The following is a 25,100-nucleotide window of genomic DNA, read 5'->3' as shown; positions in this document are numbered from 1 at the left end:
ACCATGGCCCGTGTTGCCATAGAGTTCAGGAGGGGGTGATGGACGTTGGGAGGAGGCGGGATTTCCTCAGTTGCGCTGTCAAGGGATGAGAAGCGGCTACGTCATCGCCCACCGCGGAGGGGCTTCTTGTCTCATGCCTGCATTATTTACCTTGTGTATTATTTAGTGCGTTTCTTGTCTGCCTTTGTCTGGAAACGCAGGCCGAAGGGAAGAGGGGTTGTAAATAAAAATGCATGGAGGATTGCAAAGCAACACAAAGACGCAGCGGTTCACAGGAGGGCTTTTCCCTCCACTTATGTGTTTATTTTTATGAAATCCAGCAAAAGCTGAAAGGTGCAACACACACACACACACAATTTCATAATTCATTACAGCAACGAATTATAAGCTGAATTAAATATGCTGCCTTTCAAACATTTGTTTGATAACTGATCAAAAGGAGAGGGGAAACAGTTTGATTTGCATATTTAAATACTCCATGGGTGGTACTCAGTTTTACTTAGAGTAGACCCACCGAACTTGCTGTTGTTTACCTAGCTGGAAAATAATAATAGACTCTTGGGCAGTTGTGAGTACAAATGGATTTTCAACAGATTACTTTCTAAAAAGGAATTGCATGTTTATTTCTATCTTTTCATATTCCAGGAGCTTTAAAGGCTGTGATTGTATGAACATTTATTTGATTATGGCCCTTTAGATTTAGTAGTCTTACTTCTGAGTAAATATGCACAGGCTTGTGCTGTGTGCTGCCTACTACATTGAACAACAAGACTTCTCAGAAGGCAAACATCTATAATAGGTTATTATATAACATGTAAGAGTTAGACGTGCTTTTGTTTGTTTTTTGTTTGGTCAGCTCCTGAAGCAAGCTTTTAATATCTGACCTGAACAATTAAGGAATCAGTCACATAGTTTCACTGATCTTATATGCAGGCTTAAAGAAAAAGCTACCGTATTTTTCGTCCTATAGGGCGCACCGGCCCATAGGACGCACCTCATTTTTTTGGGGGGGGGAATGAATTTTAAAAATTTATTCCCCCCTCTGCCGCGGCTGCCGCCCCAAGCCTTGCACACACCTGCCCGAAGCACAGGGCACCCTCCGGAGGGCTCCGCGTGCTTCGGGCTGCAGGCTGCTGCCCCAAGCCGGGCCCGCAAGGCTTGCAGACACTCGCCCGAAGCACAGGGAGCCCTTCGGAGGGCTCCCCGTGCTTCGGGCGACAGGCTGCCGCCCCAAGCCTCGTACGCTAGGCAGGACCTCCTGCCGGGCGCGCAAGGCTTGCGGACACTCGCTGGGGCTGCAGGCTGCTGCCCGCAAGCCTAGGGAGCCCGCGGGAACTCCCGCCGGGCTTGCAAGGCTTGCGGATAGCTTCCTGAAGCCTGGAGAGCGAGAGGGGTCGGTGCGCACTGATGCCTCTCGCTCTCCAGGCTTCAGTGAAAGCCTGCATTCGCCCCATAGGACGCACACACATTTCCCCTTCATTTTTGGAGGGGGAAAAGTGTGTCCTATGGGGCGAAAAATACGGTATATTCATAAGCTGACACCTTTGGAAACATAACCATCCTAAACCTTTCCATTTCTTTTATCAAGTGCAAGTAGATGTTCTTACTCTCTGGAAGCATGCCCAAAATTCATGATTGCCTAACAAAAATCCCTGGGGGCATCTGTGTGACAATCCCCTGAAAAAGAACAGAAGGAGTGTGGCAGGTATTAAGTCACTGAAGGCACGACAAGAAAATGCTCAGATACTTGGTGATACTGGGCCAAAAAGGAGCAAGCCAGTACAGTCATAAAAGGTTATTTGTTTATCAGCCTTTTATGTACAGTATTCTGTCCTGATGGTGTTAGAAGAAAGAAAAAGATCAGCAGCCATATTAAAGTAGAAACAGAACATATGACTTTGAAGAAAATCAGGAAAATCTATATTCCAACTCTAATGTACCACCTATACCTCAACGTTCTGGTTGGACACTACCACCTCAGGCCTAGGACAAACCTAATGACTTGTCTGCTTGAAAAATGAATCCAGGGCTTTGAAATCTGAAAATATGAGTCATAATGTCTGGGGAAATGCTATTAATTTTGAGACTTTAAAACTTTACCCTGGACTCCTGGCTCTGATGTAGCTTATGCCCTGCTGCTTAACTGAGCTGGAGCTCTCTGCAGAGCAGATTCACCCTTTTATGAAGAGCTCTTGCTGTGCTTTTCTGAACCTGTAACGAGACAGCCTAGAGAGGGCAGACTGTCTGCACAATTACTTTCTGAGGCTAGATGCTTCTCCGCATTCTGAGTTTGCTGTTGGTCAGTGCTAGATGAAATTTGATTTGGCTTGTGGCTGATTTATTTCTGCAATGGGAAATGAGGTGGGCACAGACAGAAGCTGTCTCGATGCCCAGTTCTCGATGCACTGCCCTGAAATGGGCAAATGACCCCTGTAAAACAGGAAATGACACAAAAACAGTCTGGGGACCAAAATGGTGTGTTAGTCCCATATTTAACCACCAAGGTTGTTATGTGTGGACTCAGCTAGATTGCTCCTGCGTCTTGCTGTTCATATTCTGGCTGAAACAAAAACTGATGTCATACCAACAAGATGATTTGGGATGGAGCCATTGCTCCATGGTACAGCACTTCCTTTACACACAAAAGGTCCCAGGTTCAGTCCCTGGATCCTGTTAAAAGGCTCTGTAGTAGCAGATGGTGTAGCAGCCATTCCTAGTAGACTATACAGAAGTAGGTGGACAAATAGTCTGACTTGGTACAAGGCTTGGTACACCTTGTTTATATGAGTTGCAGCTAGAGTCTAGCTTTGTTGCTTTGTGTGTAACTGAAGCTTACAGGGTGATCTTGGGCCAGTCACCATCTCTTAGCTAACCTAGCTCACAGGGTGAGGATGAAATGAGGAGGAGGAGAACCATGTACACCACCTTGAGCAACTTGGAAGAAAAAAGGTGGTCTATAAAAGTACAGTGGTACCTTGGGTTAAGTACTTACCGTAATTTGTTCCGGAGGTCTGTTCTTAACCTGAAACACCACTTTAGCTAATGGGGCCTCCTGCTGCCACCATGCCGCCAGAGCATGATTTCTGTTCTCATCCTGAAGCAGAGTTCTTAACCCAAGGTGCTATTTCTGGGTTAGCAGAGTCTGTAACCTGAAGCGTCTGTAACCCGAGGTACCACTGTAATAAGTTAGGAAAAAAATAAATAAAACGAATATTTGTTTCCTTTGCACCCACATGTGTACATATATACTGTATGTAATCTGCTAGCAGAGGATATAATTTCATGCATTTGATGAAGTGGATTCAGGTTCCTGAAAACTTATGCCATAATATACTTGTTAGTGTTTTAGATGCTACATGACTCATTTCTTTTTTGCCTTCATCTTTTGCATTGTAAGTATTTATGTGCAGCGCACTCTGTGACCACACAAGCCTGGCAAAGGTTTGAAGAAAATAAAGCACTGTGGTAATGCAACAAGACAGCCATTTTTGTTACAGGATAAGCTAATATTCATTTCTAATTCAGTAGCAGTTTCGAGAATCAGATGCATAAGAGATGCAAGCCTTAGAGACCATACAATGCAAGACAAACCTGAAACACATTGTAGTCCTTAGATTTCCACCCACCCCTTGACATTCACCACAATACATGGTGCCACAATGCCAAAGAAGGAAACAATGATGTGATCCCAGGGTTCATATTTATCTCATCATAAGTATACCATTGCCAAAGACCTGAACACTATGTATTCAGAAAAAGACCTGTACTGTACTTGGTTGCTCACCTGAGGACATATTTACATCATTGGCTTAACTGACTTAAACACGACAGCCATTAATAGTGAAAGTGGTGTGGAACTCTGGTGACATTATTTGCATTTGTGGGTTGAATTCACACTTGCTTTCAAATGATTTCTGGCCATTTTCAGTTGTAACATGGAAGCCTGCTCCACTGAGCTGGGAAATCTAGATTGGGCAAATTGCAGTCATTTATTTCCATTCATGGCTTGCAGTGAGATTTGAGCGCCGACAGCTGCCAAGCTTTTAGGTGAATTGTATGAAGTGTGTCACTAGAGCTATTTTCATCAAGGCTGAATTTTGACACCCAAGTGACCAATTGGCTCGGTTTTCTTTCTGGCTCCTTGGAATCTTGTCTGCTTGTGGGCCAAAGCAGTGCAAGCGGTGATGTTTCTTGAGGCGTTTTTCAACAATTTGGCAGGAGTCAACTCTTTGCTACATGGTTATATTTAGCCATGCAGCAGTTTGCTTCTTTTTATGTTTGGAAACAAATTTGAACCCACCCTTGTGTAGCTTTGTTATGCAAGCAGTGAATAAAGCAACTTCTGCCATGAGCCAACAATGTCTCCTGCCTTGATGGGACGCTCCTTCTCGATCACTTTGGTTACTCTCCATTTACAGTACTTAGGAAAACAAACAGGCATGGTGGAAAAGGGAGGAGGCCTAACACAGATCACACAGCAAATCAGTCAGACGAAACATGAACAACTTTTCTAACCACTGGGTCATTTTACTACTAGGGTAGTAACTTGGATAAATGAGCAGTGGGAAGCCTCAAGGCATCAGAAAGACCAGTAAAAAGAACATGATTGGGGGAAAGATGGTCAGGACTACCTCTGTGTGTCCACCATCTGTCTTGTACGATTCTCCTGTGCCTTTATTAGCTATTGGATATACAGCACTGGTCACAAGTGAGTCTTCTTCTGCCCTGACAGATTTCCCAGACATATCATACACTCACAAACACTGTTTGTGAACCAGGATAAAACAAAAAGCTTCATAATACACTACCAAATCTGCCAGTCCTATTGCAGGTTACAACGGGCCATGTGATATTTAAATGTAGGACTGTCTGCTCTTTGAAGCCCGGTCCAATTATTCCTTCTCACTATACACACACCCCTTCCTGCTCCTGTTACAACCCTGGTTAAGGGACCCATTCAGTCTCTATTTGGCCACAAGAGGTCAGAGCTGCTTCAGAAATAAAAAGATGTGTTGGGAAGAGTGTTTACTTGAGTGGATTGAGTGGGTTTTGTGATGAAGAGGTTAATCCCATAGTTTTCACCAGGTTTTCACTGTCACCCTAGGAAGACATTTTAAAACAGGCTTAGAAAGGATAAAGTTCTTGGCAAACAAGGCGTTCAAACCATGGGTTTCTCCCAACCAAGAACTATCGCAGTTTAGTTCCCATAGCAATGTTTATAGGAAACATGCTCTGTCAGGCTGTGAAAGATGCAAAAAAGGACAGTGACAATATTTGTGTAGCTTGTGTTGCCAGCAAAACATTATTTAGGTCTCTGTCATTGAGGAAGATCTTTCCCAGAGGAAGCTGGACTGACACAGACTGGGATTCTGTTCCTAAGGACTGCTCAGGTCAGAATATTAACATGCTTTGGGGTCTTGTCCCTAGGCTATTAGTAAATTTTCTATATGGTTAAGTACTAGCTATATAATCTGTCCCTTTATGGAAATAAGGTTGCAACCCTAAATAAATTTGCCAGTCATTAAATTCTGTTGAATTCAGTGGCATTTCTGACCAGCTTGGGGGGGGGGTAGGTTCAGACCACAAGGCTTGCTTGCCCTTACTTCTTAGAAGAGTGGGTGCTTCCAGCATCCCACATGCTACACAGACATATGAGAGCTTTGCTCTCATATCACAGCAAAATACTGTTGTCTTGTGCCCAGCCAGTTTAGGACCTATACAAGTCTCACCCCATCTCAAGGATGAACACCTTGGCCCAGATGGAAATGTGCCTTTATGAAGCTGCTATATCTCAGCTTGCCTCCAAACATTCTGCTCCTGTAGAATTTCCTCACCTTCCCAGGACAGAGACAGTCCTAGGGCCTTGCTGTGGGAACAATATAATAAAGTGTCAGAGAGTGGGAAAATGAGGCATAAAGAAGCACCCTGTTCCAGCCTTCTTCCAGGCCCAGATATGAAAACAGAACCTAGATTTCTGTTCTTATTTATTTAGGTTTTGACAGCATGGTACAAATTTCAATTCTAATTTCAGCCAGTGCATTGCAACCTTTTTTTTTTTTAAGGAATAAGAAAATTAGAAATTTATTTATTTGGTTTTTCAGATTAAAATTTTACAGTCACATATCCAACATACAACATAAAAACAAGATTCCAAGGAATCTCTTGGACTTCCTACTGTTAATCATTTGTTCCTGCATCTTTTATAATAATCAAAATCTTTTATCACTCCATTGTATCCAAAATTCACCATTAAACTACAAGTGATATTCCAATCCTACTAATGATTTTAACTGTTTACAATTGTCTTTAAGATAAGTTATAAATTTTCCCCATTCCTTATTAAAAATGTTGGTCTTCCTGATTCTCATTTGTTTCATGTGTGCTCTCTTCAAAGTATTGTTTCCTTCTTTTCTGCTGGCTCCATTTCTTTTCATCTGAGTGGTCTCTGAATCCCTCTCTTCCGCCTTTCATCTAAATGCCTCGTGCTTCATAAAGAGTAGCCCTGTTGCTAAGAGCTCCAGGACTTTTGCTACCAATGAAATACATCTCGTTCCCAATGTACCTCCACGTGGGCAATGCCTCAAGGCATCGGGTCTCTAGCGGACATTTTGCTAGACAGCACTCTCCCCTATAGGGAAGAAAAATGTTTCCTGTGGTTCTCTTCACCAAGACCGGAGTTGCTCAGAGGCTGCTGGGAGAACTGATTTCTCTTCACCTTGCCCTGGCTCCATCTGCCCCTTCTGAGAAGTGGGAGCTGTGATTGAAAGAGGCACCTGTTGGCTTCCTGATAAAAATAGGAGCGTCCAGTTACCCATCACAGTAGGGAGGGTGGGTGTATCAACAGAGTAGTAAACAATGAGAAAAGGCACAGCATGCACAGTGGAGGGGGGAAGAGAGGCTGAGAGGAGACCAGGAGGAGGAAGCAGGAGAAGGAGAGAGCAAGGGAGAGACTGAGCAGAAGACCAGCCGCTTGGTAGGTGCAACCTCATTTCCAAAGCCCCCTCTTTTCCCAGCAGCCCACTGTAGGGGTTCAGTACTCGAAAAGAACTGTTTGTGTCCATGTGTCTAGATAAGTGTTCATTCTGCAAACATGCCGGGATGGCCAAATGGTGGCTCTGGAGCCATAGTCAGGTCCCAAGTACAGCTCCTGGACACTCAAGAGAGAATGATAGAGTGGAAGGAAAGTCCACCCTGTGCATTGCTCTCCTGTTCATTCAGGGCCCAAGGAGCAGAAACAGCCACAAAAAGTGAGGCAAAGTAGGGCTACAGATGAGGCTGTGTGGGGCTACTTAGCATCTCTGCAATATGGGCCCTTCTTCAGGCGTGGAAGGGAAGGGGCCTTTTCAGCAGTGACTCCCAAAAAGAGGCTTACCTGGTGTCTATGCTGATGCTATTTGGTTGCCAAAGACCTTTCTACGTCCGTAGGCTTTTTAATATAACCTATTTTTACCTCTACCTCTTTATTTATTTATCGTCTACACCACCTGCTTCTTCCAAGGAGCTCAAGGTGGTGTACATGGTTCTCCCCACACCCCATTTCACCCTCACAACAACGCTGTGAGGCAGGTTAGGTTAAGAGATGGTGACTGGCTGAGTGGAGATTGAACCCTGGTCTCCCAGTTCACAGTCCCACAATCTGAACATCACGACACTTCTGCAGATTGCTTTTATGGTGCTCTTTTAAACCCTGTTGTCTTCAGTGCTTTGTCTTAAATTGGGAGTCAATGAAAAACTGGGTAGGTTTCTCTAAAATGAATATTAGAGTTGTCTCATATTTTATGGTTCTGTTTCTTCACCTTCTGAATTTTTGCCTGTCACCGTTGAAACTGGTTTCTGGTGGAAAGATGCAGTAATGTGCAATACTGTACCTGCTGAATTTCTGACTGTTGCACAGTGGGTTCAAGCAGGGGTAGCCAATATGGGGCCTGCCAGTCATTGTTGCCCCCCCCTCAACTCCCATCATCCTTGACCATTGGCAGTGTTGGCTGAGGCTGGTGGGAGCTGGCTCTCAGGAGAGGGTTTTTGGTGAGTGGCTCTGGTTTAAACATATTGGCCACAGTGCCCTAAACCATTATTTGATTCCAAATGCACATATGCTGGCAAGCCAAGAAAATTCCATTATCATTATTTGTATGTATTGGGAAGTAAGGTACTTGGAGACAGCCTGCTTCCAGACAGAGGCTTAATTTGCAAACGAGACACTGAGATATTGCAAATGGGATATTGGCAACAGAGCTGGGGTTTCGGGTTGTTGTTTATTTATTTATTTACCAGCTTTTCCCTGGGAGAGGTAACTTCAGATGAAATGGGAGATATAGGCTGGCACTTTAATGGCAACAAATTGGCTGCTAAGACCCTGCATGCATGAAGAAAAGTGATCCCACAATAAACCCTGTCTGGAAACACCCCCCCCCCCGTATTCATTGGGGCTTACTCTCAGGAAAGTGCGTATAATTCAGCCTTCATGATGTGCCTCTAACTATCTGGTAGTACAAGGAGCTGAGCTTGAATAAATCTCAACAAGCCGACTAGTTTTCTTATGCCTCCAATAATCCATTTCAAAATCTTGGAAGACGTACAGTCACCCACCACCTTTGTGCACCTATATTCTCAGGGGAAAGATGAGCAGAGATGCCAAAGCTCCTCAGGCTCAATCTGGTTATGTATATAAGAAGAGTCCTAGTAGATCAGGCCCATGGCCCAAGTAGTCCAGCATCCTGACCTCACAGTGGCCAACCAGATGCCTGTGGGGAGCCTACAAGCAGGATATGAGCATAACATCACTGTCCTGTGGTTTCCCTGTGGTTTCCAGCCACTGGTACCCAGAAGGATGCTGCCTCTGATTGCGGAGGCAGACCGTGAATGAGGCAAACCAAAGAGGCTTCCTTTTGTATATATGGCCAGTGGCCAAAGGCCACGTCAAACTTTGCTCCTTTGCTTCCTGAGCATCCAGGGCAGTCTGTGAATTGGGGAAGGCCTGTCACTCAGTCAAATGTATTATGTGAGAAAACTCCCAGAATCTCCTGGTTAGGCTGCCCAGGCGAAAAAGAGGTAATTCAGCAGGTATAGTTACAGAAATTTCCTCTTTCACACTACTATTCCCCTGGCTTCTTTTTCATCTAGTCACTCGACTCCAGGAAGAGCTGGAAAAGATCTCGGTCTAAAACCTTGGAAGACCATTGGTTTGACTGATGTAAGGGATCTTCCTTTCTTCCTAATGAGCAGTTTAATTTGATGGAAGGAGTTTTAGGAGGGTCTCTGTGAAGACCGGTTTCTTTTCAGCTTTACAGATTGGGAAAACAGCTGAGGCAAAATTCAAGGCAAAATTGATGCAGAGGCCCATAATTCCTGAGCTCACCCCATTATTCATTAGCTCAAACAACAGCTAACAATCCTATTTCCTTCAATTCTAGGAAAACCTTCGTATGCATTGTGACTGGTCAGCCATACTAGTTTGAAGGGTTCCTTTCTTCAGTGAACCCAAAGTTGCTCCCATCACTCAGTCATGCCACCACTGAGCACCCCTGAGGGGGAAAGAATGCTTGTATAGTATTCGCAGTCAGTCTAGTTCAGCAGATTTCCATGTCTGAAGAACACCAAACAATTTCAGACAAAGCAAGGGTAGAAAGTGGCCATCACTGTCTATTGTGTGATGCCCATAGTTTTAACAATGAACTGTGGGAAGATGTACTTTCTTTGTCTATCCTGAATCTCACAACATCCAGGTGCTAGTGTTATGAGAGAGAAAAACGTTTCTTTGTCCACTTTCTTGCACTGTGCATAATTTTGCACACCTCTAGCATGTTACTCGCCTTTTCTGTAAACCCAAAAGCCCCAAATGTTGTCATCTTTCTTCATAGATGAGTTGTTCCATCCCCTTAGGTGCTTTGCTGGGATCCTGCACAAGGTCCCAGGTTCAGTCCCTGGCATCACTGGGGAGGACTGGCAGATCCCAGTCTGAAATCCCAGAGTCACTTACAGTCAGTGTCAACAACACTAAGCTAGGTTGGCCAATGGTCTGATTCAGAATGAGGCAGCTTCCTAAGGGAGAATTTAGGGTGCCAATGAGTTGTATAGGTGCCTGTAGGAAATCCAAGAATGGAATAGCAACCAGTGGGTGAGGATAAGCCTGAGGGACATTTGTAGGGACATGAGATCACAGCAAGGGCTGACCAGGAAGGACTGGAGGGGTGCAGGCGATTGCTTCTGCATAACTGTTCAGAGGTCTTGATACTGCAGCTGCCAATACAGCTTTATTGGATAAATTGCACAGTCTTAGCTGGCAGCAGAGCTGCCTTTCCCCTCTAGTCCTCGTTTCCTGTATAAGAGCTTCCTTTGTTGAAGGTGTCAGAATGCTTCCTAGAGCCTCTCTCTGCATAGGGCTCTGATAGTCCTTACTGTGCTAACAGCACAGCAGAAGTGTTAAGAACTGGGGTCGGTGTTCAAACCCTTTAAGCGTGGGCTGCACTGACAACGAAGCAGCAGCGTTAATGACAAGAGTGTTTATTTGAGGAGTGATGAAAACAAATTGTCAGTAAACTGAAGTCTGGGGTGAATGTGATTCAACCCAGCAATCTAAATGCATTCCCAGCCTGCTAATTCCATCCATACTCCCCCTCTCCCTCTCTCTCTCTCTCTCTCACACACACACACACACAATGTCAATATTCCCACCCATACCCCAACTGCCATTTAGTGCTCCCTTCAACTCCCTGCTCCCTCTTAACATCCATTACTTCAATCAAACCCCCTCCCCTCCCCTATAAACACAAACCCCAAACATGGTTCCTTAACAGCACTGTAAGATGGCACAAGAGCTACAGACGAGTGATAAGAATGTGTGGCCTCCTTAACTGAAAGAGCCCATTCATTTTCAGTGCAATCCTACAAACGGATAGTGCTTAGTGGTATCATGGTGTTGGACTAGGACCTGGGAGACCAGGGTTCAAATCCCCACTCGGCTGTGAAGCTCCCTGGGTGACCTTGGGCCAGTCACTCGTTCAGTCTCAGCCTTGCCTACCCCACAGGGCTGTTGTGAGGATAAAATGGGGAGGGCTATATGGACCACCTTGAGCTTCCTGGAGGAGAGATGGGATAGGAATGTAATCAATAAATACATAATCCCAAGTCCCACAGAGTTCAATGGGACTTATTCCTGGGTAAGAACATGTAGGATCATTGCCTTAGGAAGACTGAGCCGCTCTTTGCTCAGATGTTCTGGGCATCCTGACCTCTTGACTGTATCTGAAAATGTCAGAGGGTTATTTTTAGCAGGTGACAGCGCAGCTCACCTGCCCCTTCTCCCTATAATTGCCTCTTGCACGTTACATCCCTGAATCACTGGCTGCTCCTGGCGTTTGTCAGCAGGTTTTATTTAAAGATGATTTACTAAGTGACAAGGAAGGAGTGGGTAGGGGCTTACCCCTGCCTCCTCGCCTTAAAGGATCTATGAAGTTCTGTTTCAGATAGGTGGCTGCTGTTTTGCAGGGCTGACCAAAGAGTAAGGTGGCTGCCTGAGGCATCTGATTTGGGGTGTTATTATGAACAGGCATCACATTTTTAGTTACCGTACTTAATTTATTGTAATATATTTTCTGCCTGGGAGCGGTGCTCAGAGGATTTGCTGCCCCACATGCTTAATAATAATAATAATAATAATAATAATAATAATAATAATAATATATTATTTATACCCCACCCATCTGGCCGAGTTTCCTCAGCCACTCAAAATAACTCATCCAGCTTTTGAGACTATTATGTACCTTGACTTGAGGAGAGGGCTCACCATTTGCTGTTCCACCTTGGGCAGCAACACGTATTGGCCCAGTCCTGGTGCAAGGCTTGCCAGGGATTCTCGTGACTAATTTAGCCTTCTGCGTAGCTCTGCCTGTCTCCGTAGAAAGAAGCTGGATTAGGACACATGTTGGGCAGGATCTACGCCAAGCCATACTTATGAGCCCACCGGATTCCTGAACTATAAGCTAGGCTGCCTCCTTTACTTAGACACAGGTTGATTCACATCAATGCAGTGCACCCTTCCCTGGAATTTGTGAAGCAAGGAGCTTATCCAGACGCTATTCTAAAACACCCAAGTATTCTATATTACCTTCTGGCTGAAAATTATTGTCTACCACATTGTGGGGAAGGTGCAGTCACACCATTTCCTTGAGCGACAGAGACATTTAAAGCAGCACCATGCGTGGAACAAGAATCTATGTTCACTGCCTCGAGTGTAATTACCTTCTCACATAGTTATATCACACACAGCAAGACCCTTGGCCTGGCTGGGCTCCTGCTGTGTAGCTTAATATTTCCATAGCTCTTAAAGACTATTTATAACATACACCCAGCAGAGGGCATCCCTTTTACTCTCCCCCGCCCCTCCAGTACTGCTGGTGGAATTCTTGGTGAAACTTGAGAAGGAAGTATTTGTATTCCAAAAGGTGTAGTATAGCAGGGATGGGGGAATCCGTAGCTTTCCAGGTATTTGCTGGACTACAACTCCCATCATTCCTAGCCATTTGCTATGCTGGCTAGGGCTGATGGGAATTGGAGTCCCATAACAACTGGAGGGCTGCCCCTCTTCTATGGGCCACCTCACACATGTATGCTAAGGTTACCAGATTTTTTTCAATGCGTCCAGGGACACTTTTCAGTTTCAATGGATTTTGTATGGGGACTGATTTGTAAATTCGGGGACTGTCCCTGGGAAACGGGGATGTCTGCTAACTTTGATGTATGCTGATCACATGATGACTGCCACAGACACGGATGACTTGCATGTGTGAATAGGCCACCATAGATAGATTTGTCACAATGCCTCAAAAATCCAGTGCTTTTCAATGAAGTCGCTCTTGATAACTGCCAGTTATCAAGCAAAGAGAAGTCAAGTGTTAACTATGTATCTGGGGGAATGTGAAGGGCAGATCCTTGCTATACATTTAAAGCATATCAACAAACATTTAAAGTGCATGACTCCCACCCGCACCCCAAGAATCCTGGGACCTGTAGAGAACTACCATTCCCAGCACCTTTAACAAACTACAGTTCCCAGGATTCTTTGGGGGAAGTCATGCACTTTAAATGTGCTCCGGATATGTGTGAAATGTATACCGTCTGCCTGCCCTAATAGTTGCAACAGTTGGTATCAAAGAATGACACATTTTCGCCCTCTGATTTTCACGTTTTGTCCCTTGCCCTGTGAGTTTCCAGAACTGGAGCTGGAAGAGGCCAGCTTCATTCTCCACTGAAGCAGCCAGAGGAACTTGACACCATGGAGGCCGAAGGCACTAAGGAGCAGCAGGGGGAGAGCCAGCAGATCAATGGACTGGAGCACCAGAGCGAGTCAGGAGATGCTCAGGTTGAGGCTCATGGAGAGAGTGAGGCTGGGAAAACAGAGGCTGCTGCTGGGAAGGAGACCAAGGATGAGAATGAGCCTGCAGGAAAGGCTTCGGGGGCCAAGGAGATGCTGGGATCTGAGACCAAAGAGAAAGCAGAGGAAGCCGGAGAAACCAACCAGGCAGCCTCTGAGGATAGAGTGGCCGTGGGTGTATCTGGAGCAGAGCCCAAGGAAGAAGCTGAGCTTTCTGGAACACCAGAAGAATGGCAGGAAGAGAAAGGAGCAAAAGCTGATGCCTTGGAGAGAAACACCAGCACTTCCAGCGCAGAGGTGGGAACAGAGTGCGTTTCACTCCCTGTCTTGTGCATCTCATTCCCCTGGCTGCCTTGTCTTGCTCTCTTTTAGCTTATATGTTAGTTTCTTTCCTTTATAGCAGCCTTCACTGCTCCAGATGTTTTGGACTACAATTCCCATCAGCCCCAGCCAGCACCCCAATTCTGTGTAGGTCTATTGCACCTCTTTGTCTTTAAGGTTCCATGAGACCTTTTGCATTTCCATTAACACATTACTCCCAATAGTTAGCTAGTAGCTTTATATGCTGCCTTTAACCCCATATTGGAACTCAAGGTGGTGTCCATGGGATTTCTGGCTGGTCCCCCACCCCGGCAGTGGCCGGACACAAAAGCAAAGCAGGCCATGCAACTGCCAGGGGGCTGGACCAGCCGTCTGAGACAGAAAGAAAAACAGAAGACGAACGAGACTGATTTTAGGAGGAATTTATGCACATACAATTGTGTCAGCCACTCGTTTCTGTCTCCATGTGTAAGTGGCTCCTTTGCAAAGCTAAGGCACCAGGTTTCAAAATAGTTTCTGGGAAACACTGAGGATGCAGGAAGGAACATAGATATGCTCTGGGAATGGTAAACAAGGTGACAGGCAAATGTTTCACCCTACAATTCGTGGAGACTATCCACAGGGCTTGGCTTATTTATAAGGTTTTCGTTCTGTCTTATCGCATATGGCCCCAAGGCAGCTTACAATTGGTTGTTGGTGGTGCTGGGTGATACCTGGTTGTCAACATTGTAATATATCATCGACTAAACATCACAATATACCGATATATCGCAATGTCTGAAATAAGGATGGAACTATGCAGAAGCAAATGGGGTAATGTCCTGGCAACTGCTCCTGCTTAGGGGGGTGGGTGTCTAAAACTAATATATTTTTACTTACTGTTAACATATTGTTACAACTGTTATTTTATAGTACAGAACAACAGGGGCAACAGGAATCACGAGAGAAGTGACGATTGGCTTCTTGGTTTTCCCCACATCACAATATTTTTGTACATAGCGCACAGACACTGTGATTCACAGTTTATCGCCATGTCAAATATAATGAAATTATGTCAGATATTATGAAACCATTATCATGGTGTAGACTTCAAACCAATTGGGGATGATGTATTGATACATCACACAGCCCTAGATGTTGGACTCCACTCCAGATTAATGTAGGGTTTACTCCTTATCCCACAAGACAGTGGAGCTTACAATAACCGCACTGAAAATGTGTTTTGGCCTGTCCCTTCTCTCTTATTCATGTAGGGCCGAACTGGCAGCACTTCAGATGAGCCTCTCTCGCCAGAACCAGAGGAGGAAGAAGAATTCTGGCCAGAATTCTCTCCAAGTTCTCCTGAAGAGAGCCCACAAAGCCCCACAGAGTTCAAAAACGTGGAGACGGGTAAGGAAAATATGATTCAGCACACTGAAAATTTAAAGCAGAGGTGGGGCCAATCTTGCAGCCTATGGGCCAATCTTGACCTGCCTGGCTGTTTTCACCAGGTCAAGCCCACCCATTGGCTGACATAACCAGTTAAATCAGCCAATGGGCAGGAGGACAGGGTTTAATCCTGCCTAGGTTGTGCTGCCCTATTCCCAGCAGGATCACACAGTCTAGGGCTCTAGGCAGCAGGATTTAATATTCTCTCATGAGCTGATGAGCAGAGATTAAAACCCTTTCCCTCTTCTTTTAATTGGGCATGGGAGGTGAGCCACGGCTGCCACGCCCACTTATTCAAGGTCACAGTTCTCCACTGCTGCCATCCACCTGTTCGAAGCAGTGCTGTTTGAAGCAGCCTCTGTCTCCTTTAAAGGATCAAAAGATACTTTGCAAAGCCACGGAGCGGATTTTGACAGGTGGTCTCCCCTGCCTGCCTGTCAATTATATACTATCACAGTGACATCACAGGATTGACAGATGTGTGGCCCCCACTGAGTTCTCAGATTGGGCCTGCAAGGCTGATCCTGAGAAGAATCTGTCCCGTGGAGCCAGAAAAAAAGGTTCCCCATTTAATAGGAAGTACGAAATACACTTGAGATTAAAGCTCTAGGTGGCACTCTTGATTTATTGATTGAAAAGGTACCTTACATGGAATGTGGCAACAGACACAGAATCCTGAGAAACTCAATTTTATTTTATTTAAAGCATGTTTCTAGCCCTCATCATTCTGAAGGCATAACTGAAAGCAAGCTGTAGCTTCACTTCCTACATACGGGGATTTCCTGCATGACTGTATAGGATCCCTCACAGTCTTCAGTCACAGTTCACAAGTTGGGAATGGGTGCAAAAGCAATGCCGAGAACAGTGATGGAGAAGTGTTGGGTATCTGTGTGTTGTTTCCCCTCTCCTCATGCCATTTCTCACATCATTTCAACACAAGTGTGATTTTTTTAAAGGTATAACTTTCTGTAATTCCATCTAGGAAGCACTCCTTCAGGTCCAACTGCCCCTGAAGCTGCCACGGGGAACAGCACCAGGTGAGACAGAGTCTCTGAGAGCAACCCTGGCCTAGTAGGGCTGTGTTGTGTGACCCCTTGCTACCACGGGGCAACGTACACAGAAAGCACAGCTCAGCAATGATGGTGATGACAAAGATCCTGAACAATAACTGTTGCCTCATGGAGGAGTGCTGCTAGGTACTTAACGGGTTCCAGGCAGCACACAAATGTCCATGAAATGCATAGTGTGCCTCTGGGCATATTAAGATGCCAGGTTGCTGAGGTCTCACCAGCACTGCATTTTGCAGTGCACTCAGACAACTTGAAAGCAAAGATAGATATATGGTTGGGGAAAGGGGCAAGAGATTTGGGGTGTGAGGGGGGGGAGACCACCACCACAGCTCTGTGTCTTAGGCCTGGGCACTGGGACTTCAAACATTGTCTCGCAAAGAGCACCAGGTTGAGATTTTAAGGCAGCAAAAATTATACTGAGCAATGATGGGGAACTTGCAGACCTCCAGATGTTGGACTTCCATCAGCCCTGACCATTGGCCATGCTGGCTGGGGCTGATGGGGGTCCAACCACATATGGAGCACCCTAGGTCTCCCGTTCTTGCCATGGAGGACCACTACCATTATAATATTTCCCCCTTCCCTCAGAGTGGCACTCGTCAGGACTGATGGGGATGCTTTTCCATGAGTGGTGAGGGGAAGGGCCTTCTCCTGGCCGCCATCTTGGCCTCTCCTCCTCCTACTCTATTTTGAGAAGTTCTGGACTGAGAGGTGATCACAGGTCTACCTACTGCCATGCCCTCATCCAATACCACTCAGCCTTCTTGGGTTTGCTTGTTTGTTTACTTGCTTTTGGTTCTCAGCACTGAAGCAGTCCCAAAGGGGGATGAAAAGCAACTGCCAGCTGCTGAGGGAGCAGCCGCTGCCCAGGAGGAGAAGAAGAAGAGACCCACTTTTGACAGAAGAGAGATGACAAGGCCTCGTATGCCACCCAGAGCTCAGTCCCGCAAGGCCATCATGGATAAGTTTGGAGGGTAAGCCTGGGACTGTACCACTGGGTGCCTCCATTGCAATCCTTCACTGATTTTCTCTTTCTCTTTCTTCATTGCCCCACAGCCTTTGTACTTCCTGCGTAGTGCATGCATGCTTCCTTCTGCCACAACTCCTAGATAGTGCAATGCATTTTTGGAGCAGACACAAAGCCTAAACCCACAAATGTTGACTAGGTTCAAGGGAACTTGCTCTCAGTTAAGGTACACAGGGGGCCAGCTTCAGTTGTTTTACACTTTTCATCAAACAGTACCACATTTGTATGCAGTCAGATATTATTTTATAATCTCTCTGTTTTTAAATGTTCATTTACCACCTGTCACATAAACATTTCCAGGAGGAGCACAAGAATAAAAGCCGTGCAATAATTAAAATCAATAGCCAAAATATTTAAAATTGTTAACGGCAAGCTAAAAAAAGAGGCCCAAACTATAGCGTGTTCTTTATTCTGGTGCACGGATAGAGAAGGCAGCTTTAAAAGATAGCTTTGTAAGAGATTGCAAAATAGATTGTTCCATGTTAAAGAGAAAGAGCAGGGCCAACATCACCACCTGTCCTTCTCAGGTAACTACCAGGGTCCTCAGCATTCTGGCACTGCTGTATGCAGTCCTGAACCACCCTCAGTTTTTGATTCCTTGCCTCTGCCCCAACTGGCAGGATCTAGGCACCCTCTTCATTTCACACAGTGTCCCCACATCCAAGCATTGCTCTAGGGCATTGTAAGAAGACCTAGACGTGCAGCACTGCTTGGAGTGCTGCCACCACAACCAGCTAAGCCTGCCAAAGGCAAGCACACCAACTCCTAGGCGCCAAAGCCCTGTGTGTGTGTGTGTGTGTGTGTGTGATTTTTTATTAATTTTTCATTAAGAATACTCCAGTTGATACAATGCCAAATCTTGCCACATTATAATACAAATAATAAAGCCAATTATACATTCCAATTTATATATTTTTAAAAGACCTCCCATGTTCTGGCCAGTCAGAGAAAGTTTTTGTTTCTTGTTCCTGCTTTTTCAGGGGCCAAAGCAGTTTTGGGCCCCTCAATGTTTTGTTTTGTTTTGTTTTGTTTTGTTTTGTTTTGTTTTTGAGGTGGCTGATCCCCCTCAATGTTCAGAGGATGTTCAGCTGCATTACTGGCTCCTGGCACGTCATGTGGCATCGGGACGTCGCATTGGGCCCCCTCAGTCGTCTTGAAAAGATGGTGCCTCTGGCCAGGGGACACAGAGAGAGGAGGGGACCCAGCAAAAGACACGTTGCCCGGGTGGCCCTCAAACCTACAACTGGCCTGGATAGAGAGGTTTCTCTTGGGCAGATCAGTGCATAGATAAGAATCTAAGCAATCAACTAGAGAAAAGGCCGCAGACGAGGAACCTTATTATTGTGTGGACAACATTCCAGGTGCCACATTCCAGGGGTAAATGGAGCTGGAGGGAATAGTGGGTTGAGCAAAGGATGGGGCTCTTGTAGGCTACATTTCAACAGCAAAGAAGCCAACAGGTTCTGTACATGCATATCCCTCTCCAGCCAGGTAAACAAGAGGCATTATCAGAGTTCAAGGGCTCATTCCAGCCAGGCAAAAGCTCTCAAGGAAGGCGTGCAGCAGGGATGGTGAGGGGTATAGCCAGGGGGCAGCAGACAAAGGCCTGCATTCATTCATCTAGCCTGAGGTTACTCATCTCAAGTATAGGACTTCATCCTAAAGAGGCAGATCTGTGCCCCCAATGCTGTCTAGTAGAGAAGAATGAGGAAATGTAAATCAAATCAGTTAAATTCTATATAGTCGGTGGATTCCTGAGAAGCATGTCTTTATTCTGGCTCTAGTCACTCATTATCTTCTCTCTCTCTTGGTCATTTCCCTACTTCCCTCCCAAAGGGCTGCAACCGGTCCTGCCCCCAATATCAAGAAGACGGGAGGTGCCAACACAGTGAAGACTATGTTGCTGGAGTGGTGCCGGGCGAAGACCCGTGGCTATGAGGTAATGAGTCTGTATAAACTGTGAAACTCAATGCCTCCTTAAGTGGTCCTTCAGCTCATGACCCCACTGTTCCCCAGGGATGCAGCAGGCACCCTTATTTCCCTTATGAAGATGGTGTTGGTCATGCAACATGTGTGTGTGATCAGCTGTTCTATGACAATAAGATGATTTCTTGTGAAATATGAGTGTATCTTTTTCCTGGTACAGAGGAATGTTCCCTGTTCTTATTAGATAGCATCAGCATCAGTGTGTGATCAATACTGTGTGATCTCCACAGTCAGTCCCAACAGGTTGTCAAAGGTGGCTGTCGCTCTCATTTTGTGTTAGGCCATGCCCCCCCCCCATGCCAGTCATGGTGTAGTGGTTAAGAGCGGTAGTCACGTAATCTGGGGAACCGGGTTCGCGTCTCCGCTCCTCCACATGCAGCCGCTGGGTGACCTTGGGCCAGTCACACTTCTCTGAAGTCTCTCAGCCCCACTCACCTCACAGAGTGTTTGTTGTGGGGGAGGAAGGGAAAGGAGAATGTTAGCCGCTTTGAGACTCCTGAAGGGGAGTGAAAGGTGGGATATCAAATCCAAACTCCTCCTCCTCCTCCTCCTCCTCTTCTTCTTCTTCTTCTTCTTCTTCTTCTTCTTCTTCTTCTTCTTCATTTTATGACTAGCACCCACAGCACTCTCACAATTTGAAATGCGCCCATTGATCCAAAAGGCTGGTGATCCCTGCAATGCATGTTGGAATGCCTTGACATAAAATTACTGACCATAGAGGCTTGTCTGAAGTGTTGCTGAGAAACTGCAGATCCAGCCAAGTCATGTGGCGTTTTTAAAGACTAACAAATGTGTTATGGCATAAGCTTTTATGAACTGCTACATTGCTGCCCCGATAAATTCCTTAAAGATGCCCAAAGACTCTTTTTTGTGTTTGCTGCAACAGACTCACATGGCAACCTCACTGGAAATTGAGGAAATGTCCATGAAAAATGAAGCACTTGGAACGTTCTAGAAGGGCTATATAACTGCTTCCATTTCCCTACACTTCAGATGGTGGTGGGTTATAAATAGGCACAACGTAACCTCCGGTTTATGTTAATACTCTGTGCTTATCACCCTCAGATACATTTTGTAATTCCTCAAAATAGTAGCACTATTTGTCTCACTCTCTCTTTCACTAATACACACCCCAGAACAGTGCAATCTTGCCAAGAACAAACTGTTGGAGAAAATGTACCTATAAACCAAACCTGAGATTCTCCCTACACAGAGGTGCCAGCCACAATGACAAATTCGTGGGATTTCCACCCACAGGTTGTTGGGTTTTTTAAAAAAAAAAATCAAAGCAAATAGTAATGCATCTTTCAAGTTCCATTTGGTCACTTCTGAACTTCTGTTTCAAAGCAGTAATTGCAATATTCCCACAACTGATTATCAAGGAGCAAAAGCAGTCTGAGCTGCTGTTTGGATTTAAAAGGGCTTTGGTAGACGCTAACAATTGTGCGAGTCTTTTTCCTGACTTTAGACACTTGCTAAGCAGGCAAGTAATTTCGTTTATTACAGATTCAGCAGTCGTTCCTTCTACACATTTGTATTTTAACTGTGGTGAAAACCTGCCTTTCCCAACCATTTCAGTATTATACATGGTAATGCCATGACCACAGCTATACCAGACATCTTCAGCGCAAACAGATACGTATTCATGAGTCTCAAAGCAGAAAGAGGCAGTGTGGTTCAGTGCTAGAATGTTGGTTTGGATGTTTCCATTCCCACTCAGTCTCGATGCTCATTTGGTGCCTAACCTACATCACGGGGTTGTTATAAAGATTTTTTTAAAATAAGAACTCCATTCACATGACCCTGAAACGATTGGAAGTAAGGAGGGACATAAATGGGATGGATGAATAAGCAAACTACTGCAGATATGCTGCTAATCATAATTAACACCTCTTGCAGTTGCTGGGGTGCAGGGCGTAGAGATTGAGTGTAAACCCAAGGAGAGAAGACAGGGGGCCCTGTTTATGTTTCTCTTTCTCATCCCCAGCACGTGGACATCCAGAATTTCTCCTCCAGCTGGAGCAGTGGCATGGCCTTCTGCGCTCTCATGCACAAATTCTTCCCGGATGCTTTTGACTACGCTGCACTTGACCCAGCAAACCGCAAAGAGAACTTCACTCTGGCCTTCTCCACTGCAGAGTAAGCACCTTCCCAGACCCCAGGACCCCACAACCATAGGGCAGGTTGGGCTGGGTGGAAGAGCCAGGCCACACTTCCACATACCCACATCCTGGTGATTGTGGGTGCATTGCTGCTTGCTGCAGTGAACATGTAAACAAATTTATACTGTACCTGTTTCAAATTAATAATAATAATAATTCCCCCAGCCACTCTGAGCAGCTCCCAACAGAATAAAAAGGCGGTAAAATATCAAATATTAAAAATTTCCCTAAATATGGCTTAATTCAGATGTCTTCTAAAAGTCAGATAGTTGTTTATTTCCTTGACATCTGATGGGAGGGTGCTCCACAGGGCGGGTGCCACTACCAAGAAGGACCTCTGCCTGGTACATGTAACAACATTTAGGCCTTATCTACACTTAACTCCCCCCCCCTACTCTTTCCAGGCACAGGCCCACACTTTAAAGCTCTGTGTCCTTGCAAAAGCCCGCTCTTTAAAGCTGAAGCACAACAAACAGCAATTTGTGTTTTCCACAGATTGTTGTTTGCTTGGATTCAGATTTAAAGAACTGGCTTTCACTGGGAAAATGCCAAAGCAAAAAATGGGGGGGGGCACTCAGACTCAGACACGGAGCTTTAAAGAGTGGACTTGTCTCTGGAAACCGCAGAGCAAAAGTTATGTGTGCATAACAGCAATCCAAAGCACAGCTAAACCATTTCAAACAACTGAGCAACAAAAAACAGCAAAGCAATAGTTGTACATTTCAGCGCAGGTTAATATCAGAGTGCAACAACAACACTTGGGTATAAAGAAATACCAACACGGGGGCGGGACAGGGTGCTATACCCAAGGAAGCCATTTCTCTTGTCTCTTGACCTCTGTAAGCAGGGTGAGCTGGAGAAGGGCCTCGGAAGGCGATCTCTGCATGCAAATAGGCTTGTTTGGGAGTAGGACAGCTTTTCCCATGCCATGCCAGCCATAGGGAGCTGTAATCCAAAACCTCTGGTCTCTTTACACCTTCCACATGTGCCTGAGGAACATGGTGTAAACAAAGCCAGAGTCAAAAAGCACTAATAGGGATGTCTCGCCATCTGTACCCTAGCATGTAGTGTATTATATGGGCAATGGTTTCTTCATGAGTGGGGAACCTGCTGCCATCCAGGTGTTGCTGGGTTCCCAGTACCAGCAGCCCCAGCCAGCACAGCCAAGGATGTTGGGAGTTGGAATTCAGCACCCAAAGCACTGCACGTTCGTTACACACACACATGTGCACACTTTAGATCACAGTTCTCTTTGATCCCGTGCCAACTTTCCAAAGTCAAAGGGATGGGGCGGCTTCACTGTTTTTTGGTTTAAGAGTTATGTTCAAGAGATTCCCTGTAGCATCTGTGAAGGTGAAAAAGGTGCCAAGCTAAATCTGGATGCTCTTTGCCATCCTCTTCCCAGGGAGCTTGCTGACTGTCCCCAGCTTCTGGATGTGGCCGACATGGTGCGCATGAGTGTCCCTGACAACAAATGCATCTACACCTACGTCCAGGAGCTTTATCGCAGCCTAGTGCAGAAAGGGCTTGTGAAGACCAAGAAGAAATGAGAACGGGAGGCAGGCTTGCGTTTGAGGCTTACTGGAAGCTGGAGGGAAGGTTTGGCAGAACAGGTGAGAAGGGCTCCATGGAGGACCTCTTCACTAAGTGAGAGCGTAATATAATGGCCAGTAGGGGACACGGGTGGTGCTGGGGTCTAAACCACCGAGCCTCTTGGGCTTGCCGATCAGAAGGTCGGCAGTTCAAATCCCCTTGACAGGGTGAGCTCCCGTTGCTCTGTCCCAGCTCCTACCAACCAAGCAGTTCGAAAGCATGCCTGTGCAAGTAGATAAACAGGTACCACTGCAGCAGGAAGGTAAATGGCATTTCCGTGTGCTCTGGCTTCTGTCATGGTGTTCTGTTGCACCAGAAGCATTTTAGTCATGCTGCCCACATGACAAGGAAAGCTGTCTGTGGACAAACGCCGGCTCCCTCTGCCTGAAAGCGAGATGAGTGCTGCACCCCATAGTCGCCTTTGACTGGACTTAACCATCCAGGGTCCTTTACCTTTTTATATATATATAATGGCTAGTAGAAATGGGGGACAGGATACTGGCTCAGTCATTATCACATTTCTGGAAGGAAGCAACCTTATTTTAACATTAATAACATGCCTTACAGAGCGGTAAGTTATAAAAAGCTCAAGAAGGATGTCAAAGACAGAGCCATGGTTTAAATCAGGGCTGCCAAACAAAATTATCTTATTGAGTCCTGTGACTTCCCCAGTGAGGTCTTTGACCTCCCTACCTCATGCTACACAATTTGCTGAACCACCTCTAGAGTTTGGAAATGATGTGTATCGTAGAGCCAAAGGGATCACCCACCAATTGCATGTCTCAAATTAGCCCCACACCCCATTAGCAGGAAAGGTATCAAAGCATATGACATCTGCAGCCAAGGGTGTCATGCTGGTTGGTGGTATTTAGTCAGTAGAAAAGGATATTTGGATGACAGGGACATTAAAGGTGGCAGGACTGGGTGATGATGGATAGCTGTTTTGGCTGAGAGGGCTGGTGGCAGGTGTTTTGGCATCCAAGAAGCTTTTGGAGGTTTGGCAGTGGCTAGTGGGAAGAGGGGCTAAAGTGGGAGGTTATGAGCTGAAAGTGGGTGCCCAGCATAGGAGTGTGAAGTGGCAATTCCGGGCAGCACTGGTGACAGGATAGTGGCAGGCAACATGTGGAAGCAAGGGACATTGCTAACCATAATCCTACTACTGGTCTCCTCCTCCAACCCAACCAGGGCAAACAAACCAGTGGGGTTTTTGGTGCAGATTATGGGTGTGGTCCATCTGTATCTTATTTGCAGGTAAGATGCCCCCCCCCCAACCCTTTTGGATTCTCCTCCTCTGCACTGGAAATTACAGCTTCCCTTAGGCTAAAGTGGGCTCAGATTCAGGATTTTCTTCTTTTGCTTTTCAGAGAGAAGGCGACATGGGATGTCCCCTGGTCTCTATTCTGCCATTTCTTGTGCACTGCACTGGATCAAACCAAAGTGGCTTTTGCTCTAGCATTTAAGTCTGCTATACACAAACTTTCTGCCTGTGTGCTTTTGAGATGTGTGGGGAAAGGGATTGTTAACTCTGTCCTGTAGGTACTTCTAGTCACCTTCAGCAATCTGGCCTCCAAGGAACCAAAAGCCTCTGTCATAAACGGGCATGGTGTGGAACAAGGAAGTCTCTCCAGAAAATTACCACTGCCCATTTCACGTACTATTCTCTTGGCTGCAAATGATGGCAAGTCCTCTTCCAACCCGTGCTGTGCTTCTCTTTAACCTCACTCACTTCTCCTTACCGAGCATCATTAAAGCACAACTGTTTGAAGTCCAAGGCAACTAGGCAGTGTCTGTGATTCCCGCCCACCCCAAAGCAAACTACAGTTCAAGTCCCATCCATCAATGGTGAGGTTACCAAGGAGATAGTATGAACAGCTCTCCTTGAAGATATTAAGCACAAGGCACACTAGAGCTGCGCCGCGTACAGGGAAAACACAACCTCATCCGATGCCTGCTTACTAGGAAGGAAGCCCCACAGTATTCAGTTACTCCCAGACAGATGCTTCAGTCCTAAGCACAAAAGTCCCTGTGCAACTTGGAGTAGGCATGGCTAAGATCAGGCTGTTAGGATAACACACTAGGAAGAAGTATAGCAAACAAGCTGCCATGAGAGACTGTGGCCAGGGAGGAATATGGCCAGATAA

General features: G+C 45.8%; 1 protein-coding gene across 1 annotated transcript; it reads left to right on the top strand.

The window, feature by feature from the left end:
- The first annotated feature begins 6,819 nt into the window (after positions 1 to 6,819).
- Positions 6,820 to 24,730, top strand: SMTNL1 (smoothelin like 1). The gene is made up of 9 exons (XM_082231287.1): positions 6,820 to 6,973; positions 13,213 to 13,669; positions 14,947 to 15,082; positions 16,104 to 16,158; positions 16,995 to 17,165; positions 19,055 to 19,157; positions 21,192 to 21,343; positions 22,772 to 22,979; positions 24,324 to 24,730. Exons 2-8 carry the CDS (start codon positions 13,274 to 13,276, stop codon positions 22,914 to 22,916), a joined length of 1,158 nt encoding a protein of 385 aa, XP_082087413.1. The 5' UTR covers positions 6,820 to 6,973; positions 13,213 to 13,273; the 3' UTR covers positions 22,917 to 22,979; positions 24,324 to 24,730.
- Positions 24,731 to 25,100: the final 370 nt, after the last annotated feature.

Source organism: Podarcis vaucheri (assembly GCF_965113315.1).
Source record: "Podarcis vaucheri genome assembly, chromosome: 1".
Lineage (NCBI taxonomy): Eukaryota > Metazoa > Chordata > Lepidosauria > Squamata > Lacertidae > Podarcis > Podarcis vaucheri.
The sequence above is the reverse complement of the archived record's forward strand: the minus strand, read 5'-3'. Positions and strand labels throughout refer to the sequence as shown.

Coding starts and splice junctions, on each gene's coding strand:
- SMTNL1 (XM_082231287.1), top strand. CDS start 13,274: ATGGAGGCCGAAGGCACTAAGGAGCAGCAGGGGGAGAGCCAGCAGATC. Junction 16,159..16,994: donor GCCACGGGGAACAGCACCAG/GTGAGACAGAGT, acceptor TTTGGTTCTCAG/CACTGAAGCAGTCCCAAAGG. Junction 17,166..19,054: donor ATCATGGATAAGTTTGGAGG/GTAAGCCTGGGA, acceptor TCCCTCCCAAAG/GGCTGCAACCGGTCCTGCCC.